The 13446-nt window shown below is 42.6% G+C and overlaps 1 protein-coding gene across 1 annotated transcript; it reads right to left on the bottom strand.

Annotated features, from left to right (window-relative positions):
• Window positions 1–224: 224 nt before the first annotated feature.
• On the bottom strand, window positions 225–13252 carry PSMC6 (proteasome 26S subunit, ATPase 6). The gene is made up of 14 exons (XM_075503934.1): window positions 13095–13252; window positions 12238–12317; window positions 11862–11901; window positions 11600–11652; window positions 7792–7859; window positions 7230–7344; window positions 6192–6279; window positions 5964–6025; window positions 5750–5873; window positions 5327–5388; window positions 4159–4279; window positions 3988–4068; window positions 1883–1954; window positions 225–716 (listed from the first exon to the last, which is right to left on the bottom strand). Exons 1-14 carry the CDS (start codon window positions 13219–13221, stop codon window positions 598–600), a joined length of 1212 nt encoding a protein of 403 aa, XP_075360049.1. The 5' UTR covers window positions 13222–13252; the 3' UTR covers window positions 225–597.
• Between the last annotated feature and the right edge of the window lie 194 nt (window positions 13253–13446).

Here is a 13446-nt window from a genome sequence, read left to right on the forward strand (position 1 = left end):
TGCAATAATTAAATGCTACCTCAGCTAAATCCTCTTCCCAGAGTTCAGCAGCGAAGGAGGAAATACCACTTGTCCCTCCTCCGTCTGAGGGAAAGGTTGCCTCCGTTTGGTACGTAAGGCATAGGCCTCCAATACAATCCCTATGCCAGAGAAAAGTTGCTCTTCAAATACTGAAGACACATAATTCAATTCTCTTCCAGAGTTACAGAGAAGGTACACAGAGATAAGCAGATTTAAACAAGTTTTATTCATAAACTGTTTGGGGGAAGGAAATTTACTGATATAAAAAAAAGTCAAGAAACAAACTGACTTTCTTAAAGTCCGCTAACCCATTCAGGCACATTTATAAATTCACACCATAATTGCTGAGAGCACACATCTCCACCCATTTTACTTAACCTGCACTGTAATGAATATTGTATTTCAGAATTGTACAGAAAACACACTTCTGTAGCCAACTTGCAACTAGTGTTATCAAATTACTAGATACATGTTACACAAACACCTTACAATGATAATCAAGAGGTACATTATTTCTCTCTTTTTATACATTAATCCAGTATGACGTTGCAATCAATCACAAATTATATGGTTGATTTAAACAGGTTTGTAGTCAAGCTTGGACTCCAGCTTCTTAGAATCAGCCACTTTTCTAACAGCTTTCATGAAGTCTTCCTGAACTACAAAGTCATGATCGGCACGGATCGCAAACATACCTGTGAAGAATAATTTAACAGCAAGAGTAAGTTGGTGCTCCTCGCAGCAACAGTACAGAGACGACAGCACATAAAGAGTCACTGAAATTAAAGTGAAAAAGGATCCAAGTTACACTGTCTGCATGCAGACTGTTACATGCAACTCTTGGATGTCGGGAAGAGGAGTAAACTTCAATGAGGTCACCTTTCTGACTGCGAAAACTTCTGAGATCACCTTCTTCAGTGATCCCTAAGAAGAAATGTATTAACTTGTTTTAAACTACGAGTATTTACTGTGTTGCTCAGCCTTCCCATGCAGGCAAAACCCTAAGCGTACAATGAATTTGTAATGTAGAAAAAGCATAAAATAGTATTAAGTCTCCAGTCACCCAGGTACTAAGAGACTTGGAAAGAAAAAAGGGTACCATCGCTGTGCCTGGAACGTATCTAGTTCTTATGCGATAGCATGATAGATGTCACGATAACTCAGCCCATAGGTGCTTAGAGACCAGCTCCTGTTCAGAAATGGTATGGCTGGTTTTTCCCCTCCCATCGTGCTGAACCTGAACTACAGAGACCTTTTACACCACGCATGTCACAGGAGAGTGCCCAAACCCACGTAACTCTGTGTGCATCCAGCTTGTGTGTGGCAGGGGATATTAGCAGGCGCAGTGTCACGTGCATGCAGTGCTACTGCTCCTAACTGGCAGCAGATCCGCACACATCAGCTGGACTGTTTGTACGCCTAGCTGGTTTATCCGCAGACCCGATAAGAGACTCATCTGTAACTTTAGAGGGAAGATGTAAACAATCAAGTTCTATGTGACTGAAGGTCATAAGGAAACTTGGAAGAAAGAGAAGAGATTTTGTTCAAGTTGTTCCATGGAAGCTTCAGGGCATGTCACCATGGCTGCTGCTTCTGCTTAACAGTCCAGACACGCGTGACACGCTGTGAAATATGCAACTGTTTTGGCATTTTGCTGCTATCCAGGTGCTACCATTTTCGTTGAGTAAAAGCTATCTAGCCCTTAAGAAGGGAATACAAAAAGTGAGTCAGTGAACACGCGCTGTGTTCCAGCAGAACATTTTTGACCTCCCGATTTTAATCTATTGACAGAAGTATCAGAGAAACAGCTCAAACGTTTAGCATTAACCAAGACGTAGCACATCAAGAGTTAAGAAAATACCTGCTTCAGTACAGACATTTCTCAAGTCTGCTCCATTAAAGCCATCCGAAAGCTTCACAATTGCTTCATAATCTGTTCATAAAACACGAATGCCAATTAGAAATAAATTCACACTTCCCTTTACGCATGCCAACGAAATACATATGCAGCTAACAAAGAAACACTTTGCTTTGATTTCAGTGCAAATAGATAGCTGTCCACTAGACTGGTAAATTAAATTAACTGAGATAATCAGCTCTATTACCCCTTTCAGTAAGACAAAAATGTATTGCAGCCGAAAGCTCGTATTATATAACTAAATCCCGAAGTTACTAACTTGTGGTTACAAGCATCAACACGAAATGCAAGAAAAGCTGCATCAAGGCAATGTTCTTATCATTTAAATGACGTAAAAAAACAGAAAACTCATCTCCAAGTGATCATAACTCAGTCCCTTTCCGCTTATAACAACTGCACCTACTAAAGGCATTTAATGTCTTCATATATTAAGCCTGATATTTTATGCACATTTATTTACTAAAGAAGTGGTTATGGTTATAGTTTCTAGAATCAATCTCTAAAACGTTGTGTCTGTTGAGCCTCCAGCAAGTTCCAATTTTTGCAAGGCTGCTTATTAAAAAAGATCAACTTTCTGCAAAACTTTTCAAAACAGTTTACCTTCTGTATGAAATTCAAAACATTTCAACTGACAGTTTTTATCTTAAGAATGCAAAAAACCCTAGAGATTAGAAATTCCTCAACTTTATTTTAATTCCATGTAGCACAATGTGCTATAAACAAGTTTCCCTGTAATTGGAAAGTCAAAAAAATTACGCGAGGGGACTAAGCAATGTTGAACATGGCAAGCTTGGGTAAGTTGAGAGTCTTCAGTAGACTCCCGTACTAGAGCAGGAGAATCTCATGCTGGAACCTGAAGAGCTCATTATCTTAGGATTTTAATGCAATTCACACCCCACCTTGCTGATAAGTTCTGGACTTCCTTTCAGGATCTCAAAGCTGAGCATCACAGTCTTCCCACATCACATACAGAAATTTAGCTAGTACCCATCTGACAGCTCACCTTGCTAAATGGTGTAAAGGAATGATCCTACCTTGCTTCCACTCCAGCACCCGAAGATAGGAGAAAAAGGATGAAGTACTTTACCTCAGGTTCATGATTTGCTTTGGAGCTTCTTCTCTATCTTAGACTATAGTCGCATGCATGTTTAAGCCAACGCTGCTGCTAAGAAAGGCAATCCTCATCCCTTCTCGCCCTCCCCCAGCTCATTGCCGCTCCCGAGCCACCCCCTCTATTGAGCTGCAGCTGTTCATGCAGCCAGATGGTGAACGAGATCAGTTCCACTACCCAGATCACGCTGCCTGGCTGCATGAATAGCTCGTGTCAGCAAAGAGGCGGAGGCGGGTCGCACGGGGCTGGGAACAAGCAGGCAGGGTCTGCAGGGCCTTACGGAAATAAAAGGCAGCCAACGTCGTTTTAAAGGCAAATCACAATTACAGTTTTGTTGAGGAAAGCTCTGAAGTGTCACTGTGGAACTAAGACTGGTCAGTTTAGAGTAACACAGCTGTTAAATAAACCTTCCCCATTCTATCTGATAGATACTTCTCCCCCTCACGCTCTGGAGAGAGCTCTCTACACCACTAACCGAAGACAAGCTTTGTTTCAGACAACAAGGTTTTCATTACGCCATCTCTGAATTCCAAAGTAAGTTTCTCCATGACTTTTAAAGATTCCGTATTGTTTTCAGACTTCTACAGTAACAATTTCTCTTTCTTTGGGGGGGCTAATGAAAATGCTGTTTACTTGCATTAAGCTACTCCTTTAGAAACAGGAAACTACCTGATGAGAATCATGTTAATTTTCCAGTTTACACCTGTTCTCCAAGGGTTTATATTCAGTTCTCCTTTGCAAAGGAAGACTTAGCAACAATTCAATCAGGATGTGCATATCCTGAATTAAAAAAAAAGAAGTACAATTCCAAGAGAGGGGAAGTTGTGTGGCTGGTGTGAGGGAAGGAATTGGAAGGGCAGAGTCATCGTAACAACTCACTTTCTTCACATGTTTACAAACAGAAGTAGGAAGGATATCCAGGTAGCTTCCTACTTACCTATTTCACCATGTTTAGTGATAGGACCTGCGTGAATCTTCAAAATGTCTAATCTGGCTTGTTCGTTTGGTAGATCAATATCTAGAAAGAATTACAGCTTTAAGAAAACCAGAAAACCACAATTCATACGGATAATATCCTCCTTCCAGCCACTGTGAAGTAGGAACTCACGGATTTTTCTATCCAGTCTTCCAGGCCGCAGAAGCGCAGGATCCAGCGTGTCTGGTCTGTTAGTAGCCATGATCATTTTAACTCTGTGCAGAGTATCAAATCCATCCATCTGATTCAATAACTAATAGAAAACAGAAGTTTGTTTTTAAACTACTCAAAACCTTCCTAGTGTCATCTATTGTATTTGTTTTCCGCATAAGTATTTTCACCAAGATATAAAAGCGGTACGGATGAATCAGAAAAAAAAAATGCTACAAGCCTTCTAAGGGAAGGCCACAGCTCCCTGCATATTCTCTAAGCAATAAAGGAGAGCTTAAGAGAGACACTGAAAATGCTTTGCCCAGAGAAAAAGATATTGAGCGAAACAGAGCTCAAACATGGAAGACTTGGCTAAAACAGTAAGGCAATGAAAACGGCGCAAGTACTAAAGGAGCCAATGGTTGGCCGACACATTTTGAGTGTCTTGCACTCAGTCTAGGGCATTCAAATTGGAGAACAGCCTCTAGAATACTAATACACACATACGAAGACATGTCATTGTGAAGATTCAAAGTACTTGCTCTTTGATCACGGTGATTTAATTCTTTATGCAAGGCAAACACGTTCTTTTGAACCAGGCAAACTGTTTGCAAACGTAGGCCAATGAAGTTTCCCATTAGCTTCAGCATTCTTAATTGTCACCAGTGGTTTTAAAATTCTCCTCGCACAACCCAGTTTACCAGAGCAATTAGTACAGAAACAAAGAAATACAACTACTTCTCCCAGTTTTGAAAATCAAACTGTAACAGTTCTAAAATTTTAGAGAGTAAGTGTTTTTGGGACTAAGAGACAAGCTCCGCTTTCCCATCTTTAAGAAGGAGGAAGCTCTCCAAACCTTCAAAGATGATGCGGTAAGCAGCAGCAAAGTCAAGTCACAGCAAGAAGAGAAAATATCCCAAATAATTTTAGCAGTTTTAAAGATTCTTTCAGTTAGTCTCCAAGTTGTATTCATGGTGGAGTTATCCAGATGTGCAGCTGTCTTCTGTAAAAGCAGCATCTAGTTCACTTTTAGCTTTAGATTAACAACTCAGAAAAAGTTCTAACAAGCCGGATCATAATGTAACAATTCACATCTGTATTATTATTTAATGTGGACTGTACGGTACATAGTCAGGGATTAGACACTCACCTCCATCAGAGTCCTCTGAATTTCTCTATCAGCTGAGGTGCCTTCAGAAAAACGACGACCACCTGCAGCATACCAAACTCCTAAGTTACAGTACTTTATTTTTGCCTCCGTATAATATTAAGTCTGAAGACAATTAGGTATCCCTTTTAAGCTGGGGGGAAGGAGGGGTAGTATTTAAAGAGTTAAGCGCACACATTTTAAAATGCTTTTTCATATAGTCAAAAATATCCAAGCCAGATGTGAACAGGTATGGCTCTAAGCCAGCTGTAATAGCTCCAGAAGGAAGCTGAACCACTTGTCCCATTACGTTTCTTCCGAACAAACATGCACGCACACTCTCTTTCGAGAGGACAGACTGTAGCTTTATAGGTAATTTCAGCATTAAAAGGAAACTCTAGCCATCCTCCAGGCCATTAGCCTTACCAATAGCATCTATCTCATCCATGAAAATGATACACGGCTGATGATCTCTGGCATAATTGAACATCTCTCTGATCAGTCGAGCACTTTCACCAATGTACTTGTCCACTATCGAACTCGACACCACCTTTTGAAAGACACATGAGTGAAGAGACTGGATTGCAAACAGATTAAGCGTGTGTGTGCGTGTCCGAGTGCAAGAGTAAAGTTACGCTACCTTTAGGAAGTTGCAATCAAGCTGGCTAGCAACAGCTCTGGCCAAAAGCGTTTTCCCTGTACCTGGACAGACAAGAGATTGAAGCTGTTTAACTAGTAACTCAGCACTGCATGCTAGCGACTTTAAAAAAAAAAAAAGAAAGGAAAAAACCAAAAAAGAAACAAACAAGGCTATGGCCACAGTTTGAAAGTGACAGCTAAGCACTCGTTACCCTTTCACGAGACTCACCAGGGGGGCCATAGAGCAAGCAGCCTTTTGGAGGTATAATTCCCACACGCTGGAATAATTCTGGGTTTGTAAGTGGCAATTCTATTACCTGTGAAAAGACAGATAAACAAACAGAGACTCTGAGTTTTAAAATAGATCAGCAATCCCAGGAAGCTAATGGTACACTTGCCAGTCTGTTTTCCAGATACCTGTATTCTTTTTTACCCATGCAGCATGTTTTGTATGAGAACTAGTCAAGTAAGAAAATGTCAGGTTGATCTAACGGATCGATCCACAATCCTGCCCTTGTTCAGCCTTCAGCTCTGCAATGGTTTGAGCAAAGGGCATCAAGAGAAACAAACAGTGTTTTGCTACTGTCACGACACAACTACCCAGAGCAATTTTAGTAGTTTTTGTGCAAAATTCAAGTTTGGTTTGTTGGCTGTCAATCCAAACTACGCCCTCCCACTTGACTTTACAGCACTCCCTTAGCCTAAAGGGTCTTGGATCCTTCAAACCCTCTTCTTCAGAGGATTTTCTTCATTTTAATCTCAATCCAAGCTTCTGTAACAGTACAGATAAGTTATAACCCAGTTTGCAAATAGAGCTTTGGTGTTTAAAATAATCTTTCTCTGCTACTGTGAGGTGTGTGCACAACACACAAACGACCTCCGTTACAGTCAGTTGGCTCACAGCAGCACGAGCTCATTTGCAAACACCCGCGTTCCTGGGCAGGCTTGCACAGCCTGCACCACTGATGCCCAAACTAACAGTATTACTTCAGTACGAGTGCACCAGCACCCCGCCATCACACTGCTGTTTGCCACAAAGACAATTACAAAGCTGGAAAACATTTAAACAACGCTTCAGAAGTTATCTTCTAGTACAGGAAAATGTAGTCTAAGTTAATGAAACATGGAAACCACTCGTCTGATAGGATCCTTTAACAGCCTGTCTCACAACAGTTTAGGACAAATGTCAGCAAGACATTTTTGCACTGAAAAACTTCACTCAGAACATATACCACTATTTGATAAGTGTTTTTGAGATACTGGATACCTCTCGCAGCTCTCTGATTTGTTCTGACAACCCTCCAATCTCAGAATACGAAACATCCCCTGGATCTTCATGAGACATATTATAAACCAGTGGATCCACTTCCCTTGGCAAATATCTGGAAACAAGAGTTAAGAGTAGACATTTTTCATTGTGCAGGCACATTTATAAAGTTACTGCAATAAATTTTACAGTGACTACGAAAATTATTTCTTCTCTTCCCACCTTGATAACAAGATGTTTGTTGAAAAAACAGAATAAACCCCAAACCTAGCACTTTTTCCAGTTTTAAACCAACCAAACAAAAGCTTAAAAAACTGCTGAAAATGCTGAGTTGTAACTGAATTATTTTTTTTAAAGAACAAGCAATTTCTTTTTAAACCATATATAACAGACACATAAGTCTTCCCTCAAAGTAACTGTCCTTACTTAAGCACTGCTTTGCAGAAAACATTTACAAAATATGACAGAACTGATTACTCAAACCTTTGTGTAACCTACTCAGATCACTATTTTTCCCCCTTTATATGATAAGCAGAAGAGTAGCTGTAGAGCAGAAACCTACCTCATAATAGTCAGAGTGGTCATATCCAGAGCAACTCTCGTCCCCGGCTTCAGCTTACTTTTGTCGAGCTAGGCACAAAGAAAGTATTTCTATTAGAACCACACTCCAAAACAATGTCCGTTTTTAGCCAAGGTGTTTACTGCAGCTTGCACTCTTTGCTCAATCACACACAAGAAAATAAGGCTAGTGAGCTACATGCCAAGCAGCTCATTTAGTAAACACTGTGTCCCCGTCACCACCATTTTTGGGAATGCTTAAATTGGGAAAAAGCTGGCCCACTGTTTCAGGGGAACGTGATCTTTGGGACAAGCGATCCAGGAGCTGGCCTAGACCAATGAACCTGTTGGTTGTCACAACTGGACACCAGTTGTGCTGGTTTAGCAAAACTAAACCAGACCACAGGAAGAATTTTTGTTAACGTTGCAATAGATCTTGAACAGCAAGTCACTAACTTACCTCTGCCACTTTTGAAAAGAAATACTATTTTCTAGACAGTAATTATTTTTTTGTTGTTGTTACTGCCGTCAATCTGACTGGATTAGTGAGAGATCTAATCCTCCCCTCTGCTCGACACAGGACAGGACCAGCTGTTTCAGAACAAGTAAGCAATCCTTTAAGGATACACAAACAGCCTGCCCATTTGAGTCTGAACTTGCCACCCTTCTACTCAATGGCTTTCTCATTTCTGGACTGACAGGGTGAATAGATGTTCCTAACCTCTTTTCTCCAAGCTCTCCATCATTTGCACATTTTCGCATATCCAGTTATATCCCATCTTCAAAGTCAGCCGTTCCAGTTGTTATTCTTTTGCTATCATTTACCTCAGATGCCCCACTCATCTGCCTCAGCAGTTTTTGTCTGCTTACTCCATTTTTATGAGATTTTTAAACACATTAGCAGTCCTATTCCAGTACACCCTGCTAAATTCTGCTGGATTAAAACAACTAACTTGCATTTCTCACCTTGTTTTTAAGAAACCTGGTCTAGGAGACCAGTCTCACCTCTCACACAACGCAACCTTGAACAATGATCAGAGACCTCACCACTCTAGTTTCTTCTCTTTTTTTTTTTTTTTTTTTTTTTTTTTTTAAATAGGAGGTACTCAAACCACATTTGAAGAATACAAAACCTATTTATTCTGAGCTTTACTGACATGGCATCTGAACGACAGAGATTTTGACAACTGCTTGCAAGCACTGCCTGAAGCTTCTCATCACCCCTGCTGAGGGGATTTATAAGGTCCCTTGCCCACGTGGGCTCTTCAGTCTCTAGTAGTGTTCAGGATCAAGCTGTCACTCCTCCCTTACTGGGGTCACTAACAAGACCACTTTGCAGCTGCCTAATCTTAAGAAATCTGTAAAAGCTTGAAATTCTATCAGATTCAACATTGCCCAATAGATTTAAGTTATTCTGCAGTGGGAAGAAAACAAAGAGAAACCACTTGACCTTGAATTCCTTAGGAAATGCACTTTAGATAGGGAAGTAATTTTGTTTCAATTTAAACAGCATCGCTCCCCTTCCTCAGCAGCACAGTGCAGCCACAAGGACTTGGGTCAAAACCTAGTTCTTCTAGTCTGTGAAACACTCCATGGGAAATTATTTGCCCTGATATTTTGACATTTTGAAAACAATCATGGATATGTTTTTTTAGTCTCTGGTATCAAATCAAGGATCTTTTAAGATCAAAGAGCGTTTTTACTGAAGAATAAACTTGAAAGTACGTGCTGCAATGCCAGGCTCATCCACACACAACCTATTCCTTAGCATTTATCTCTTGTTTCAACACAGAACCTCAAGACTACCTCCCGTGCCTCTAAGTGGAATGAGGTATACTTACGTTCCAGAAAAATATTTTGTTCATTCTGGTGAAAGAAAATAGTGAGTTTACACCGTAACATCTTGAAAAGGATGAAGCTTTAAGTCACATATTCAAAGAGCATTTCAATACTAGCAATTCTTGCAGCTGTTTTATGCAAGTAAAAACGTATCGTGTCGGTATGATCGAGGAAAGTCAAGGATTCTGTGTATATACTACATGAACTGACACACTTAACTGGTACCCACATTTCTCAAATAGTTTCTCTCTAAAAGGAGGAGAAAAGGTCTGTCCTTACTGAAAAATATACAATCCACTGACAGAGTCAACACCATAGGAAAATACTTACTGCATGAGTTTTGTTCACTGCTTACTGCTAAGTATTGTTAATTGTGGGCCTTCACCAGGAGCTCCTGACAGCTAGAAACCCCCCGCCGCCCCTCTTCTTAAATTCTTCAAAGTACAGCAGGCTCCCCGCTCTGCCACTTGCTTGTTGCCTCTCGGCTCCTACAGCCACCACACCACCAGTATGGATGAATCATCTAAATAGAGTTGGTTAACTTTTGTACGTTGGAGCGCTATTACACTGTTCTTCAATTTCACTTCCACGTACAAAACTTAAGCTAATCTAGAGATACTGCAAAACATCTGCATGTTAGTCTTGCAAACACATTTGCTTTCTTTAAATAGGATCACGAAGATTTCAAAATTCTGTACTGAACATGAGTTTCTCTTCAGAAAGAGAAAGAAAAGCCACCTCTAACATCAATACTACACCTGTGCTCCTTTTACTGAAGGAATTTCTATTTTTCATAATTTCCGTAATCCAGGAGAACACGCTACAATTGTGATGTGTTAAAAGCTCAACTGCAGTGACCTTTCTCCACCATAAAGGAATCAGGTCAAGATGCACTGAGAGGTCACAGCTGTTAAAAGATCTTACACTTAGTGCATTAAAATAACGAAGTAAAATGCTGCTGCCTTCTCAGGATACGTGATCGTTCCCTGGGGTCACTATTCTCTGTTCAGAGACACCTTACAGTCTGGCATTTCATACATATTCTTCTTTGCTTCCACTTCTCAAAGTCAGAGATGAACATCATAAAATCTAACTAGAGATTCACTTTTGCTCCCCTAATGGCTCTGCAGTTGCAGAACACGTTCACCAAGTATTGTGGTTCCTACTTAACAGGCAGCTCTGGTAAGGAATAGCCGATCTACGGGTTTTAATTACTGTAAGTGGGTCACATTCAGTGCTCAGTTAACCAACAAGCAGTTTTTAAACCATGTCTGCACTACATCCCTTATACTTCTGTATAAAAATAAAAAGCGAAGAGTACCTCTAAGTGGTTCTTGCTGACTACAGCAGAAGATGGATTATGCTGTAATGAAGGTTCTGTAAGTGTCTAACTTCTATAGAATTTGGTGCAGGTAAAAAAGCTGTTGTCTCGTAGACTAGAAGTGACAAGGCTTTTTTTAAGATCATTAAGGACAAATAAAAATCCTTCAGAGTGTTTAGAACAGGGGCCTTTTGTACCATAATTATTTACTGGAGTGTAAAAGCATTAGAAAAAAATACATAAAGATATACAGTTATATAACATTACATCTAAAGCTCAGCACTATGACAGTAATGGTCATATGCCGTGTTCACAACACAGCAAGGGAGACCTTACACAGTTGATTAATTTTCATAGTGCTGATTAATTTTAAAAGAGTTCAATATCAGGCAGAAAGACAGAGCTTTAACTCAATGAAAAGAATAAAACATGTGCAAGGTTCCAGGAATGTTTTGGACTGCTTTGTCTTTACTGAGAGGTTACACTACTACCAGCTACGAAGGGAGAGGGCAAGCAGATACCAGTATAAAATAGCCATACGCACCTTAAAGAAGAAAACCCTTAATCCCACTGAGGACCCAGTTTATGAAAAGCAACGCTAATATTCAAGACCAAAGCAGACTTTTAACGAATATTCACATAGATCAGCTACCTGACGACGACAGCCAACCACATATCTTGGTCCATTTGTAGCCTTCACAATGACTGGAGAGAGAAGATAAAAGAAAATAAATCAAATTTACTTGATTCGCTGCTCTGAATTATGCTTCTGAACTACCGAGCACGTGATGTTTTTCTGCCAATACTCAATCACCGATACTCTAATTCTTTACTCCTCCAAATCTTTAGCCAGATTTTAACTACAAAAGCTTATTTTCAAGATTTCAAAGAATGTAACAGTCCGGGGTACTTACATTTCTCTTCTGTTAGCTGTTTCAGAACCTCGCCAACAATCTGCAAAAGAATAAGTGCAGTATTAGCCTACAGATAAATTACCATTGCAAAACATGTTTCGGGACATGGAAGATGACTGTCACCTTTGAAATTCTTTCTCCTATTTCACGCTGTTTGCCAGCACTTTTATTTCTTTAACACATCTCCGTCAACCAAGAGAAACACACGCATATGCTTAGTGTGTCTGTTCCTGATGGCAAGGCCCCTGTTTCTGTTAGCTGTACCATTCCCGCTTACTCTTTCTCTATACCAAAAATGGACTGAAATGCTACTTCCAGGCAATTTCACTGCCAACCCACCACCACAGGCTGCTACGACCTCATTTCTCTTACGTACCTGCCCAACACTCTGCAAGGCCTTGAGATCATTTTCTGATTTTTCATATTGCTTGGTGAGCTCTTTCAGCTGTTCTCTTACTAGAAAAGGAAGGAAACATAGGATTTTGCTAACGTTCACTCCAACAGTAACTCAGGACCAGGCCCTTTACCAGCAGAAAAGCAGCAGGTAGAGCTAGACTGTGGGAGATCTGCACACCCTGTAAGTCATCCTCCTGCAAGCACAGCGGAGCCCCTGCTCAGCAACTCCAGGGTCTGCACGCCCTCAACGCAGTGGCATCTCTTATGAGTGAAAACACTCTGCAGACAGCGCCTAAAAACGCAATCCCGAATTCAAAAAGCTCGAATCCAAAGGTATCAGTGCCGCCGTACAGCACTGACGCTTGCACGGGGGGACATGCTACTGCCAGAACGATATAACAGAGGATGTTTGCAATAGGAAAATAAAAGGCTGACAGGAAAACCTCATGAGGGGAAAAGGCTGAGGAAAGACAATCGCCCGGCTCGATCTGGAGGCGGCAGGGCCTGACCCCCGGCCACCCCAACGCAAGGAGGGTCCGCAGGGCCCGGGCTGCCCCACGGGGCTCTCCCAAGGGGAGAGGAAACCGGCCACGGCGCTGCCAAGGGGCGCCGCGACGCAAGGCCCTGCCGCCGCGGCCGGCAGCGCTCAGGCTCAGGCCCGGCCCCCGCCCGCCCGCCCTCCCCTCAGCCCGGCCGCCGGCGCTGCCCGGCGGGGCCCGGCCAGGCCCATGACGAAGCGCGGGAAGCGGCGCGGCGACCGCCGGGCTCCCTCAGGGCTCTCCGGGGCGCTCAGCGGCGGCGATCCCCTACAGCGGCGACCCTCGGGGCGGCGCTCACACTCCTTGAGGCGGCCGTCGATCTCCTTGTGCTCCAGCAGCTTCTTGCGGTAGTCCTGCAGCGCCTTGTCTCTCGGGTCCGCCATGATGAGCAGCCGCCGCTCATAGGGAATGCCGGGAAGGGCCATGGCCGCCGGGGGCAGGGCCGCGCGCCCGCCCCGCCCCGCCCCCCGCGCGCGCCCGCCCGCGCCCGCCCGCCCTTCCGCGCGCCGCAGCGCCCCCTGCCGCCGCGGAGGGGCGCCGGGCACCCGCCGGGAGGGGGCATGCGCGCGGCGAGGCGCATGCGCGTTGCGACAGGCGCGAACAGAGAGCCGACCCCTGGGCGTCGTGCGGGCCGCCCGCCCCGCCTACAA

Source organism: Mycteria americana, chromosome 5 (genome assembly GCF_035582795.1).
Source record: "Mycteria americana isolate JAX WOST 10 ecotype Jacksonville Zoo and Gardens chromosome 5, USCA_MyAme_1.0, whole genome shotgun sequence".
Lineage (NCBI taxonomy): Eukaryota > Metazoa > Chordata > Aves > Ciconiiformes > Ciconiidae > Mycteria > Mycteria americana.